At 41.4% G+C, this 15469-nt stretch overlaps 1 protein-coding gene across 1 annotated transcript; it reads right to left on the reverse strand.

Moving 5' to 3' along the window:
* Nucleotides 1-216: 216 nt before the first annotated feature.
* Nucleotides 217-14979, reverse strand: KPNA2 (karyopherin subunit alpha 2). The gene is made up of 11 exons (XM_060763099.2): nt 14876-14979; nt 9913-10020; nt 9687-9824; nt 9164-9252; nt 8117-8385; nt 7108-7202; nt 6745-7008; nt 5640-5873; nt 3428-3610; nt 1172-1321; nt 217-809 (listed from the first exon to the last, which is right to left on the reverse strand). Exons 2-11 carry the CDS (start codon nt 9985-9987, stop codon nt 720-722), a joined length of 1587 nt encoding a protein of 528 aa, XP_060619082.2. The 5' UTR covers nt 9988-10020; nt 14876-14979; the 3' UTR covers nt 217-719.
* Nucleotides 14980-15469: the final 490 nt, after the last annotated feature.

A 15469-nucleotide genomic window follows, 5' to 3' on the forward strand; every position in this document is an offset into this window, starting at 1 on the left:
TAAAATAGTTCATTTTAATTATTGTATTGTTTTTAAGTGCTTTTTGCACTACAAATAAGATATGTGATGTATGCATAGGAATTCATTCAATTTTTTTTCAAATTATAATCCGGCCCTCCAACAGTTTGAGGGACTGTGACCTGGCCCTCTGTTTAAAAGGTTTGAGGACCCCTGCTTTAATTGATAAGATGGCAAGAAGAATTTCTTCAAACTGCATCATTTTGCAAGGTAAATTTATTACATTTCATCAATTAATCTCAAAATCAGTTTCATCCCAAAAGCAGAGTAGCCTCTTACTCTTCCATGAGCTCCTAAGAGAAGGCCTTTTGTTTGAAGTCAAGGCTGCGCAGTGTTTCAGTTCTGCCAGGCGGTGTGAATGGATCAAGCAGGCAATTGTGAGACACTCAAAGGCCCACACGCTGCTTTCATCTCTCAAGGACAACACAGACAGACTACATCTAGGAAAATCCAACCGATGAAGGACAGTTCGAAGATGCAAAAGTTTACAGGAATACAAAATAAAAAAAAAAGGAGACACAGGCAGAAGACAAGGAATCCACACAGGGCATGGACTCTTGTTGTGAACGGTTCAAGTAGTTTCAGTCGTAACAAAGTGCTACATCACATTTTCACATAGAAAAAGGGCAGTGTAAAAAGTGGGGCAGACAAGACAAGACAGACAGACTGGTAGTTGTGTCCGGTGCCAAACAAAAGATCGACTAGAAATTAAAGGTATCAGTTTCATCTTGAATCTGGAAAGCATATCCATCAGGTGTGGACTCGGGAACAATATTCTCATCTTCTTTCTCCTGCAAAGAAAGGAATTCGTCAATAAAACCATAATGCTGAAATCCTGCACTGATAATGTCAGGTTAGCTAGGGCCAAACAGTCAGGGCCAGTTAGCGACAACCATATTCATAAGTGTTATCACAGTATTAACTGAAGATTTGCTTTAAAGCATGTTAGGCATGGAGTTCACTCATCTGTCCCAACCACCTTTGCTGCCCAACAGCTTTTTTACTGGGCTCCCTTGAAGACCCAATGAGAGCAACGTCTGCCAGGGAGGGAGGGACCTATTTTAAACCCAGATAGGCAATGTCACATTATCTTTATTGTGACTTAACTGCAGCCGTTACATAACATAACTGCTGCCTTGCTGATTGAACTTACCTCTCCACAGAAGTATTTCTCGATGAGAACTGCAGCAGCCTTGTAAATCTGCTCATTTTCATGGTGTTGTAGAGCCTCAATTTTGTCTACACCACCAAACTCTTCAATCATCAGGGCAAGCTTTTCAGTCTCCCCTATCTTATCAGCTGCCTATGGGAAGAAAGTGATGGAAACGTTGGCTAAATTAACCTCATTTACACTTGGCAATAGTATACCAGGAGACCCTGCTGTAGGCCTGTAGGTTCATTTTCCGGTCCCAATTCAAGGTGCAGGGGCTTATCTACAAAGCCCTAAACAGTTTGGGGCCCGCCTATCTGCGTGACCGCATCTCCGTGAACGAATCCACACGATCTCTCCAATCATCTGGAGAGGCCCTGCTCACGATCCCACCTGTGTCGCAAGCGCGTTTGGTGGGGACGAGGGACAGGGCCTTCTCTGTGGTAGCCCCCCGATTCTGGAACTCTCTCCCCAAGGACATCAGAACTCTCTCCCCAACGTTGGCAGTCTTTAGGAAGAGCTTAAAGACGTGGCTGTTCCAGTGTGCCTTTCCAGAATAGGAAATTCCTAGCATCATGTCCCAAATGCACTTTATTAGAGATTTAAGATTGTCTGCACACCGCACCTCTCTAAAAACCTATCCATTTCACCTGTCATGTCCAGCACTTTTTAAATTTTATTCATTACATTTGGCCCGGCCTTAGTTTTTAAATGTGTTGTGGTGTTATTGTCTAATGTTTATTGCTATTGCTTTATGTTTGTTGTTTTGCTTTATGAGTTTTATTGTTGTATTTGTTATGCTGTTGTTTTTCGAGGGCCTTGGCCTTTTGTAAGCCGCACCAGGTCCTACGGGAGATGTTAGCGGGGTAAAAATAAAGATAAAGATAATAATAATAATAATAATAGGCCATTCTAAGTTCAAACATTAGGCTACAAATATACTGCACACTGCTTAGGGAGCCTTATTGAAATTTGCTGCTTCTACAAAAGGAAGGACAAGTAATAGCAGTTTGTGAGCTATACAAGAGATCATAATGAACCATCACGAAGCTTAAGATCATCAGGAGAGGCCCTGCTCTCGATCCCACCACTCTCGCAAACGCGGTTGGTGGGGACAAGAGACAGGGCCTTCTTGGTAGTGGCCCCCCGTCTGTGGAACTCTCTCCCTAAGGATACCAGGTTGGCCACCTCCCTCCTGTCCTTTAGAAGACAATTGAAGACTTGGCTCTGGGGCCAGGCGTTCGATGAGAGACCAGCAGCAATAGGAAAAGGAAATTTTGATTTTGCGACATGGATTCTCCCGGCTCAGCTTGGTTTTACTGGCACATTAATCTATTAATGTATTGTTAAATTTTACTGATGATGTTGTACAATGTTTTTAAATGATTTTATTGTGAATTTATGCTGTTAGCGTCCTCTGATGCTCATGTGAAGCCACGCTGAGTCCCCCTTGTGGGGAGAAGGGCGCGATATAAATATATGAAACAAATAAATAAATAATGTGCATCACCATTTGTAACTTATACCACAGGCTGTCTCCTGAGTTACAAACATCCCACTTATAAATTAAGAAGAGAGATGAGACAACAGGAGGTGAGAGAAATCTACTCCTCGGAAGGGAAATTCACTCCTGAAAGAGTTATTATCATGGGGGAAAAGTGTTTCCACCGAAGCTATTATCACCAATCCTTGTTTCCACAATAAGCCACATTTTTCAAAATCTAATCACAGAGACAGAAAAGAAGGTGAAATCTTCTAAACAGGGGCACAGGCAGCAAACAAACACCTCAGGGATGTTAACTATTCCCTATGCTATCTTAAGCTTAGATTACATTGAGAAAATGTACATGTTCTGACTTACATACAAACCTTGTTCGTAACTTGGGGACTGCTTGGACACAAGTCCAAAAGAAGTAACGTATGATGGCAGACCTTCCACGCACCTGTCTGACTGACGAGCTTTGTAGTAGTATCTTATTGAGTAACAGAAGATGTCCTCAACTGACCTCAACAGATACACTTGCCAGTCTACTTTTGCATTGGGCTCTCTGCTCTAGCAACTGTAAAAAGCTGGCTTCTCGCTATTCTGGTATACTGCTCGTTTCAAGCAGTTCATACTTAGTAGACAGATTTCATTCAGATAAAGTAAGGTGAACCGCAAAGCAATTGGGGCCCAATCCTCAGTGTTAAAGGGAAAATATATGTCAAAGTCCAATTTGGAAATGACATTTCAGCTGCTGTTTCTTTTGCCAAACTTACCTGGAAGATGTTAGTAATGCCATCCATAATCACTAGGATAGTTTTACTGTCTTTAACTGTCAGAAGGTTCATCAGTGGCTCAATTACTCCACACTGAACAAGGTACACAATATGGGGAATTGCTCCACCGCTTGTGAAGTTGGTCACAGCCCACGCCGCTTCCTTTTGGGATTTGAAATCCCCCTGTTTTAAAAACATATATATGATTATGGAGTGAGCATGAAATAGCCTAGATGGAGGAAAATTTGGACACCTGGGTTAAAAGTAGAAAAATGTGGAATTTTGAAGTGATTTTAGAACTTCCTAAGAATTTTTGTTCAACTCTTTTAAGGAGTTTTCTAATAAATATAGAACAAATATGCTTTATGCAGAAAGAAATCTATATAAAATGTAATGCCCGTTTGTGGGATTAACATAACTCAAAAACCACTGGACGAATTGACATGAAATTTGGACACTACACCCCTAACAGACCAACAAGTGACCATCACTCATAACCACTGCCCCCTCCCCCCCAAAAAAACCCAAAAAGGACTTAAAAACCCCACAAAGCTAAATGATGATAAAGAAAAAAGGGAGGGAAGGAAGGGGAGAAAGAAAGAAAGAAAGAAACAAAGAAAGAAAGAAAGAGGGAGGGAGGGAAAGAAGGAAAGAGGGAAGTAAGCAAAGAGCGAAGGAAGAAAGGAAAGAAGTAGAGAAGGAAGAAAGGAAACGAAAAATGGGGAAGGAGAGAAAGGGGTAGAAAAGGAAGGAAGGAGAGAAGGACAGAAAAAAGGAAAGAAAGGAAAGAGGGAGTGAAGGAAGGAAGGAAGGAAGGAGCAGAAAAAGTGGGAGGGAAGGAAAGAGAGAAGGAAGGAAGCGAAAAGCAAAGGAAGGAAAGAGGTAGAGAAGGAAGAAAGGAGAAAAAGAGGAAGGAAAAGAAAAAGGAGGAGGGAAAGAAAGAGGTAGAGAAGGAAGAAAGGAGAGAAGGAGAGAAAAAAGGAAAGGAAAGAAAGAGGGAGCTAAGGAAGGAGGGAAAGAAGCATAAAAAGAGGGAGGGAAGGAAAGAAGGGAAGAGAGTAGGAAGCATGGAGCAAAGAGCTAAGGAAGGAAAGGTAGAGAAGGAAGAAAGGAGAGAAAGAGGAAGGAAAGAAAGAAAGGAAAGAGTTAGAGAAGGAAGGAGAGAAGGAAAGAAATAAGGAAAGGAAGGAAAGAGGAAGCAAAGAAAGGAGGGAAAGAAAGAGAGAGGGAAGGTTGGCCACAGCAACGTGTGGTGGGTACAGCTAACATAGTTCTAAATAATGACATTTCCAGGTCAGTACACTATGTAACAAAATTTGGAAAAAAAATCTGTTCCTGGTTTGAAAGTGTGATTCCTATTTTATTGTGCGGTACTTACTTTGAAAGTAGTTGTGGCAGTCACAAAAACAAATTATGTTGAATTGGCTGAGACCTGATGAGATATTCATTGAAAAACTATAGCAAAATGTGCTGCAGGGTGTACCGCAAAAATGAGGGTTTTTTCAGTTTAATAAACTTCTCCCATATTTTTATAATAGAACCAATTAGGAAATAACATTTACAACCCAGGAACAAAATAAATAAAAATAAATTAAAAATTTTAAAAATCCTACTTTTCTATTTGTAAGAGAGAGGGGAAACTCCTGGTAGACTGAAACCCTGGATCCAATGTTTTATACTTCATGTTCTTGGAGAACGTAACATTTATAAAAACTATTTAATTTTGTATTCTTTAACGAAAGATAATTAAACAGAGAGATTATTTCATAATTGCACTCTCTCAAAAACTGAAAAGATCACTTGCAACTTTAAAATACGTACATTGACACTTACATACTACAGGGACATTAAAAAAATCTGGATCAGTGATTCCCAACCTTTGGTCCTCCAGCTGTTTTGGACTTCAGCGCCCAGAAGTCTCAGCCATCTTACCAGCTGTTAGGAATTGTGGGAGCTGAAGTTCAAAATACCTAGAGGTCCAAACATTGGGAATCACTGATCTAGATGCAACATGAGCAATAGTGTATTATTGCAGCAAGTTTTCCATCTAAATACAAATGACTACAATTTCACTTTAAGCCAAAGGATGAAATTGCCTGTACATTTTCCTATCTCAGATGAATATATGAGCTGCAGAAATGTGAACAGCTTGTTTATTTTACAGATTCACTAGGTTTTACATCAGAGACCAAAAATTGTTATTTTTTTTCACCTTTTCCAAAATCCTAACTAGATATGGGACGAGTCCATGGTCCACAACCTTCTGGATCTGGTCCTGCCGGCCAGCAGTGATGTTAGACATAGTCCATGCTGCTTCTTTCTGGATGTTGCCTTTGGGATGAGTAAGCAAGCTGGGGAAAACAGCAAGGGCTCCGGAATCGATGACAATCTGAGTTTGTTCATCGGTCCCTGTGACAATGTTTCCTATGGCCCTTAGTGATGGAGTCTGGGAGAAGAAATTAGGCTATTTAGCAAGTGTAAATAATAATAGAAGATATACAGCAGAATGTAATTTACTCATGTAATGAGCCCTTTGTAGCATTATTATGGCGAATACATATGAAGTTATCTATCCCAGGGAAATACCATATTCTTCACTCTACGGCTCTGCAATTAAAATAAGATATACAGGCAAATCATGCTAGATTTCTCAGTTGTCTGATCATCTCTAAAAATGAAAACATACTTCCAGCTGACCAAGTTTCTTTCCCGATTACATCCACTGGAAGAGACACATTAGAGCAGTGGTTCTCAATCCTGTGGGTCCCCAGGTGTTTTGGCCTATAACTCCCAGCCAATTTACCAGCTGCTTTCTGGGAGTTGAAGGCCAAAACATCTGGGGACCCACAAGTTGAGAACCACTGCGTTAGAGCAAACAATGTGCTCACAATGGAAGCAGGTCTCTTTCCAGCATACACAATGAGAAACCCACGAGCAGATTCTTGGCTTCCAGCTCATCCTTCACTTTTCTAAGAAACCCACTGTATTATCATTAATTTTCAGCCCTCAATTCCCTCCCTTGTGGATCCCAGAAAACATGCTGGTACTTTACATGTATTCATACATTTTGAGTGGTGGGGAAATAACCCAGCTGCACATGCAGTCACTGGATAGACTAATAAAGCAGGAAGTCTGAACTTTTAAATAAACAGAGTCACAATAAATCTCTATGGATAGTTAAAGGAACACTCCAGCCCAAAACTATGCTTCTAGAAACCTGCTGCTCCGAAGAGGATAATTATCTCTGCCTGAACATTTCAGGAGCTGGACCTAGAGCGCTGCGTAACTCAACCGATCTGTGTTTGAAGGCATCTTACCACTATTGGAATTTCTCCGCATGCCAAGAGCTTCACTAATTGCGGCACCACTCCAGTGTTCACCACCATTTCAATTCTGTCATTTGAGCCATCGGTTAAGTAAGAAATAGCCCAGCATGTATCTGCCAAAACCTCGTGGTCATGGTGGTGCAGTAACCGGAAGAGAGTAGGAAGGATCTGCTGAACGGCTTCGATAGGCGGTGAAGGGTTCTTGTTACGGCAGAGGTTGGAAAGGGTCCAGGTTACGTTGCGCAAGTAGCCAAGCTGATAACAAACCATAGAAGTTAATTAGTAGCACCGATACCGCTAAAACATAACCCACTTCCAGCATCAAAATGGTTGCAGCAACAGTCAGTAACTTACAGGTATAGACGAATGATCAGGATCAGCAAGCAGAGCCAAAAGTGGGTCAAGTGCACCATATTTAATGACTAAGTCCCTGTAGCCACAGCCATCACCTGAAATTGAGGCAAGGCTGTCATCAGATGTACATAAGGAAGTGTTCATCAAATCATTTGTTTTTCAGATAGGAAAACCACCACAGGAGAGCATGGAGATAACGTGTTACAGACATCAAAGACATCAAATGAAAACCCTAGCGAGGAACAAGTTGACTAGATCCACTTCCAACACAAGTCAACTGATTAGTATACCAAAGGTGTCTATTGGCACCCATCAGCCATGCCACACCGCTCTTATAATTAGATATAGGCACAAGGAAATTATCAATATTAAGAGATGGCACAGCTTGACAGTTTCAGAATTTCTCCATGCAATCAGCCTAAGCCAGAGGGTGTCAGGGATGACAACTTGTCAACCCCAGCTTTGAGAATATATGCAATACCTGTGGCTTCAAGGGACCCAAAAAGCATTTTCCCCCTTTTGCTCCCATCAACCTAATTCTTGCAAAGGAATTCTTAGCTTTGTCTATAGGAGTCACACAGTGATCAAATCACTAGAAATACTCATATGAACATCTACTCTACATCATCAGGATCGTTTTATTTGCACAATTTTCAATCAAGTACAATGCAAGACTTTCACAGGATCACGTAATTAATATCCTTTATTTATTTGTCTGTCTTTCTTTAAATATGAGACCTAAGGCTGCTCACAGTATAACATCCTGTATTCTGATATATATATATATACACACACACACTGAGACCCCCCAAAATTGGTCCTGTAGGCAAATTAAGACGATTCTTCATACTCCTGATATTTTTCCAAGGATAGGTATATGCCAACCTGATTCTGCAGGAAAATGTAAACTTCATTTGGTTTCTAATGAATTATTCTGTCACTTTGTATACACATTTCTTAAAAGAACAAACAGAATGCACTCTGCCATATATAAGTTCTATGAACATACCTGCAATATTTCCCAAGGCCCATACAGCTTGCTCACTGATGTGAATATGGGGAGAAGCAAGCAGACTAATGAAGGCCGGGATTGCTCCTTTTTCCACTACAGCTTTTGTTTGTTCTGATGTGCCAGAGGCAATGTTGGTCAGCGCCCAAGCCGATTCAAACTGAATAGGACTACAATCTGTTCTTCCCAAGAAGGACACAAGCTTTGAAATAACACCAGCTTTGATTATCTGGTCTATAGGGGGCTGTTTCTCCTTTGACAGTAGTTTCCTACAAGGAATAAGGGAGTCAATCCATTAACATTTCATAGACAAAATTCTTAGATCTATTATAATATCCTGACCAGCTTTAATTAGCTCCAGTTTTGTGATATGAGTCCATTTTGAGCACAGCTTGTTTCATGTGTAAATAGTGGCTATTGCCAATCTATTCGGCAATGAACTGAAAGATTTTTCAGTTACACTAAAGCTATGATTTAGGATGCTGCATATAACAGTAAAATGTATATGGTTGAAAATGGTTTTCTTCAGCATTAAGAGATCTACATTAGAATTTTAGCAACCCACTCCATATGTTAGATTAGGAGTCCTCAAACCTTTTAAACAGAGGGCCAGGTCACAATCCCTCAAACTGTTGGAGGGCTGTATTATAATTTTTTAAAAATGAATGAATTCCTATGCTCACTACACATATCTTATTTATAGTGCAAAAAACATTTTTAAAAATACAATTAAAATTACGAACAATTTAAAAAATATAAACTTATTAGTATTTTAATGGAATATGTGGGCCTGATTTTGGCTGATGTGATAGGATTTTTGTTGTTATTGTGTGCTTTCAAGTTGTTTCAGACTTAGGTTGACCCTGAACGAGGGCTGGGTAAATGACCTTGGAGGGCCGCATTTGGTCCACAGACCTTAGTTTGAGGAACCCTGTGCTAGACTGTACGAAACCTCAAATCATATTCAACATCTTGCTTATACGATACCCCCATCACCAGCCTGCCATATGCACAATCTACAGAACAGTATTAACTCTATATGCTTACCTAGCGGCCTGTGTAGCTTGCAGCTGCAATTCATCATTACTGCTGTTGATACCTTTAACAATGTCTTCAACAGACCAGTGGACAACAACCTATAAAAGAATAAATTTGTATTTACATTAAGCTTATTTGACAACTGCTACAAATCTTCAGCAATGCACAAATTACATAACATACTTAAAAAATTGAAATGCCATCCCCAAAGACAACACCTCCACTATAGTCTGTTCACTATAGTCTGTTTTTATTTTCCCCTGGTATTTCAAGAATTCATTTCTGTGCTTTTAGATTTTGCACTTTACATCTGCTAGGTTTTTAATCTTCAGTTTTTGTTCTACACTGCACTTTATTTTTATTGATTGCAACTACTTTCAAAGTGTTGTATGTTTTTAATTTACCAAAATATTGCACAGAGAACTCCAGTTATCATCTATAATAAAAATAAATGACCCAACCAGCAGCCTAACTGTTAATAGACTCTAAATAATACAGAGGGAGCTAGATAATTTCTGAGGAAGGACCTTACTTGATTGCTTCGGTTTTCCTGTAAAGGTGAAGTGGCATCATCAAGAAAGGTGCCGACATTTCTTCGTTTAAGCATCTGATCATCTTTTCTGGCTTTCCTCAGCTCCACATTTACTTCCACTCGCCGCCGCCTCATTTCCTGATGGAAACACAGCATTTTAGAACCATACTGCATCTTTTAATCACAAACAAGAGCTATAATGGAAGATAACTGTAAAATTACTCACACTGGAGTCCTTTCCTTTATTCTTGAATTTGTTCAGGCGAACAGCTGATCCTCCAGCATTCTCATTGGTAGACATTTTGAGCTTGATGTAGAGAAGTTATTTATAATTCTGAAAACAAAATTTCATTTTAGATGTAAAATTTCAAACATTTTAAGCCGAGGGCTGGTTCACGGTCCCTTAGACCGGGGGGGGGGGGGGGGGAGACAGATTATAGCTTGAAAAAAAACATGAACATAGCACATATCTTAACGTAATGCATAAAAAAAACACCCACGGAATAACAATACAGCATTTAAAAGGAAGAATGATTTTTACCATCATAAACTTACCGGTATTTAAATGGAAAATGTGGGCCTGCTTTTGGCTGATGAGTCAAGTTAATTGGGATAGTTGTTGTGTTCCTTCAAGTTGTTTCAGACTTATGATGACCCCAAGTCTAAAGTTAAGGGCTGGGGCTGAGTAAATTATCTTGGAGGGCAGCACCCTGCCCATGGGCTTCATTTTGGGGACCCCTGATTTAGAACATACAGTACAGAAATCTGAGCTGCTAGCTCCACAGGAGATAATAAATTATATAATTTAAATATTTGGCCTTCAAAATCATTAACAGTTTGTAATGATGTGATATTTTAATAGTTTTCTTGCTTCTTGAGGGGAGGAAGCTGTATTTGATTTGTTATACCTTGTTCTGGTGACTCTTATGAAAACTGCAGTGAAACAATCAGGAGGGGGGAGAATAAATAAATGTAAATCTAGGATGTTAAAACTCAGAAGCTAAATTCTATGCTCTAAAATGTCTCTGGGATGATAACCAAGAGAATTCTTGCAAACCCTAAAAACATTTCAATCTAATAAAACCTCAGGGAATCATTTTGTTAATTTTGTTTCATAAAGGTTTCCTTATAATAATCTTGCAGTTGGATGGGCTGACTCACAAATCCCATCTCAACTTTTGGGAGCAGCCCAAAACAATGTTCAATCAAATGTAATCACAGCAAATTCCAGGAGAAGCCTTAATTAACTCACTGAGCAGACAGGAGAGGATGCAGGGCAGCAACCAGTAGGAAATCACTCCACTGGGAGTGCAACTGAATGAGCCAAGTGACTATTTAAAGGAAGCCAATATCTTCGTGGCTGTGAGAGAGCCTGGATCTCATAAACAGGCTGAATATTTCTTATCCAAAATGTTTCGGTGAGGGAATACAACAAAGCGAAGCTAATCATATAATGTACTATCTTGGAGATGGGACCCAAATCTAAACACAAAATCTGATGATTCATATATATACCATTAGCCTGATGGTAATTTTATACATGATACTTTTAATAATTTAGTGCATAAAACAAAGCCTGAGTACAATAAACAAAAAGGAAGCAAAGGCATCACTATTAATGACTATTTAATGTTGTTTCAAACGGGGATCAAACAGGCAGTGGTTCTGCTGTGCAGAGGATTCCATAGGAAATCGTGGAACCCATTTGAGGGCCGGATGGTGAGGGCACAAACTACAGAGATCTGATGCGCATTAAGGGCTTTCTTTCCCACATTTTGGGGGGATTCTGCTCTCTGGCCATTAGTTTATTTACTGTATTTATTTATTTACTGTACTTACACTCCGCTCTTCTCCCCCCCCCCCCCCCCAGAGGGGAGACTTAGGGCAGCTTACAAGCTATAGCAATAATTCAATACCAGAATCAGACAATAACAATAAAACATAATGTTAAAACTAGAAAAATATATACAAATCAATTATAAATAATCTTTTAAATGCTTAAAACATATAAAAGATCTAGCACCAACTGAGCTTTGTAAACAATGTAGTTTGAAACTAGCTCCGAACTGCAATGAATGATCAGGGAAGCTGGGATCCATGTGGACAATTGAGGGTTTTGGAGCAATTCAAACAGGGGATACCAAACTTTCCTGTTGTAGTCACTGTGAATCATACAGTTGGTATCTCTCTCTCTGCATCCCTTTTACACACAAGTGAAGACTTAAAAGCACCAAACCGCTCACAATTTGTTTATTTCATGTCAAAAGCATTGCATAAATAAATAAGTATAAAAATGATAAAATAAAGGGAGCACATAATTTTGGACCAAAAACAGGCAACAGCAATCGCATTGTCTAGTTTTAAATAGTACTTCCTCTGTGCATGAGGCAGGGCATTGTGGGCAAGTATACAGGTGCGGAGTTGTTTGTTCTGCTCCAGAGTCACACAAGGTGTAGGATTCTTCTAGGTCCCTTCCAGACAGGCCCTATATCCCAGGATCTGATCCCAGGTCTTCTGTATATCCCAGATTACTGGCAGTGGGGACTCATAATCTAGTCTAAAGCAGAAAACCTGGGATCAGATCCTGGCATATAGGGCCTGTCTGGAAGGGCACCTCGGTATTGCCATTTTGCCAAGTTGTCTTTTGATCTGCCAAATCCACTTCTGAGTCTGTTCAGGGACTTCCAAGTACCCCAACCTTGGTTTACCCCTGGAGGAAGACCCTCGTGGGGGGCCATCCAGTTGGGATTTCCTGGTTTAACTGCCCAGAGGTATGCTCTTGCTGTTGCTGGGGGAACTTAAGCAGAGTGATGGTTCTCATGAAACTTTTCCTTGATTTGAGTCTACTACAGTGGTTCTCAACCTGTGGGTCCCAGGTGTTTTGGCCTACAACTCCCAAGAATCCCAGCCAGTTTACCAGCTGTTAGGATTTCTGGGAGTTGAAGCCCAAAACATCTGGGGACCCTGGGAGGAGGTGCAGGTTATTACCTATAAAGCTCTAAATCAGTGGTTCTCAACCTGTGGGTCCCCAGATGTTTTGGCCTTCAACTCCCAGAAATCCTAATAGTTGGTAAACTGGCTGGGATTTCTGGGAGTTGTAGGCCAAAACACCTGGGGATCCACAGGCTGAGAACTACCACTCTAAATGGTTCTGGACCTGCCTATCTGCGCGACCGTATCCTCCCCTATGAGCCCACACGGTGCTTAAGATCTTCCGGGGATGCTCTTCTTTTGCTCCCACCCATCTCAGGCGTGGTTGGTGGGGATGGGAGAAAGGGCATTTTCGGTGGTGGCCCCTCGTCTCTGGAACTCCCTCCCCAGGGAGATTAGGCTGGCACCTTCCCTTTCCACATTCCGCAAGGAATTAAAGACGTGGATGTTTTGTCGTGCATTCGATTAATGACTCCTATGACCTGGATCATGACCTTAATCATTATTTAATCCGAATTCCTATATTACATCACTATTCATATTTGTAAATTAAGCTGAATTAATCCTGATACTGTTTTCATGCTATTTCCTATGCTATTATACGTTTCTACCCACCTTACTGAACCACTTACCCTTTAATAATAATAATAACAACATCAACAACCACCAGTTTCGCATACTGGCCTCCTTCCCCCTCCAAAAATTAGTCTGCTGTTGCTTGATGCTTGTTTACTACTGTTATAGTGTTTTATGCTATTTTTAATTTGATATTTGCTACTGTTCTGTTTTTAATTCTATTCTGCCTGGACTTGGCCCCATGTAAGCCGCCTAGAGTCCCTTCAGGGAGATGGAGGAGGGGTAGAAAATCAAGTTCTTCTTTCATAGTATTCAACCTTATTTCTCTCACAGTTGGCAGCAACTTCCAGTCACACATTAGCTAACACATATAAAGTCTGTGTTGTTGTAGGTTTTTCCGTGCTATATGGCCATGTTCTAGAGGCATTCTCTCCTGACGTTTCATCTGCATCTATGGCAAGCATCCTCAGAGGTTGTGAGGTCAGGTTTATTCGGGCTATATGGCCATGTTCTAGAGGCATTCTCTCCTGACGTTTCGTCTGCATCTATGGCAAGCATCCTCAGAGGTTGTGAGGTCAGGTTTTTTCAGGGTAGATGGCCATGTTCTAGAGGCATTCTCTCCTGACGTTTCGCCTGCATCTATGGCAAGCATCCTCAGAGGTTGTGAGGTCATTTTTTTCGGGCTATATGGCCATGTTCTAGAGGCATTCCCTCCTGACGTTTCACCTGCATCTATGGCAAGCATCCTCAGAGATTGTGAGGTCAGTTTTTTTCGGGGTATATGGCCATGTTCTAGAGGCATTCTCTTCTGATGTTTCGCCTGCATCTATGGCATGCATCCTCAGAGGTTGTGAGATCAGGTTTTTTCGGGGTATATGGCCATGTTCTAGAGGCATTCTCTCCTGACGTTTCGTCTGAATCTATGGCAAGCATCCTCAGAGGTTGTGAGGTCAGGGTTTTTTGGGCTATATGGCCATGTTCTAGAGGCATTCTCTCCTGACGTTTCGCCTGCATCTATGGCAAGCATCCTCAGAGATTGTGAGGTCAGGTTTTTTTGGGGTATATGGCCATGTTCTAGAGGCATTCTCTCCTGACGTTTCGTCTGCATCTATGGCAAGCATCCTCAGAGGGAGACCTCACAACCTCTGAGGATGCTTGCCATAGATGTAGGCGAAACGTCAGGAGAGAATGCTTCTAGAACTTATGGCCATATACCCCGAAAAAACATACAACAACCCAGTGATTCCAGCCATGAAAGCCTTCAACAATACATACAGAGTCTACCAACAGATGTAGGTTTGAGTTATCTTGTGATTATCCAGTGTTTCATTCAGTGCTATATACCCCTGATTCACTTGGGCAGATGAATGCCAGAGGGGGAAGCTATCTCACAAATCTCTATGCTTTTTTTCATATTCTGGTGTGAGGGAAACGTCCAGGGGAATTTAGGAGGGAGGTGAACCACCTGGACGTGAAGGAACAAACCTGAGAGGGCTTTTGGGCCTAGAAAAAGGCACATTCCCCTCAAGCCTGCCTATATTTAAAGAGAAAACAGTCCATATGACCTTCAGTTTCGGTTCTAACCGTTTCTCCCCTTCTCTAAGACTTAATGAGCCTCTCCTAGTGGAAATAATCGCCCTTAATTAAAAGAAGGAGGTGAAGAAAGCGTCTTTCCGACCCACCTGGCAACAGCAGCAGCGCCTCCTTCCCGCCTCGTAGCCCGGCCTCAGAGTCTCCTCCGACACGTTGCGGCTCCAGAGGAAGAAGACGAAGGAGCAGCGGGTCGGCCCCGATTTAAATTTCCAGCGCCTTCGCTCTCTCATTGGCCAGTTCGAGTCAAAGCAAAGCCGCCATTGGCCAGTTTGAAAAGACGGAAAGGAAACTCCTCCGCCTCGCGCTGCTGGGGGAGGCGGGGCATCCCTCGAGGCCTTGAGAGTAACGTCGACCATTGTCAACCGCCTTCAAGACTCCATTTCCCAGAAGGCAACGCTGCATGTTCAGACCGTTTAACTGCCAAGGGCGCCATGGGAGTTGTAGTTTTACGCGCTCTTTAACCTTCTCTGCCAAAGAGTGCTACCAAGCTTCAATGCCCAAATACTTTCACACAGCCGCATAACCCAGAACATCAAGGCAGAAAATCCCACAGGCTCTGCTTTGAACTGAGTTATCTGAGTCCACACTGCCATATGATCCAGTTCAATATGGATTTTATTCAGCTGTGTGGAAGGGGCCTATGAATCATGTCATTTAGATCTGTTGTTGGTTTTTGAAATGTG

Source organism: Anolis sagrei, chromosome 2 (assembly GCF_037176765.1).
Source record: "Anolis sagrei isolate rAnoSag1 chromosome 2, rAnoSag1.mat, whole genome shotgun sequence".
Classification (NCBI taxonomy): domain Eukaryota; kingdom Metazoa; phylum Chordata; class Lepidosauria; order Squamata; family Dactyloidae; genus Anolis; species Anolis sagrei.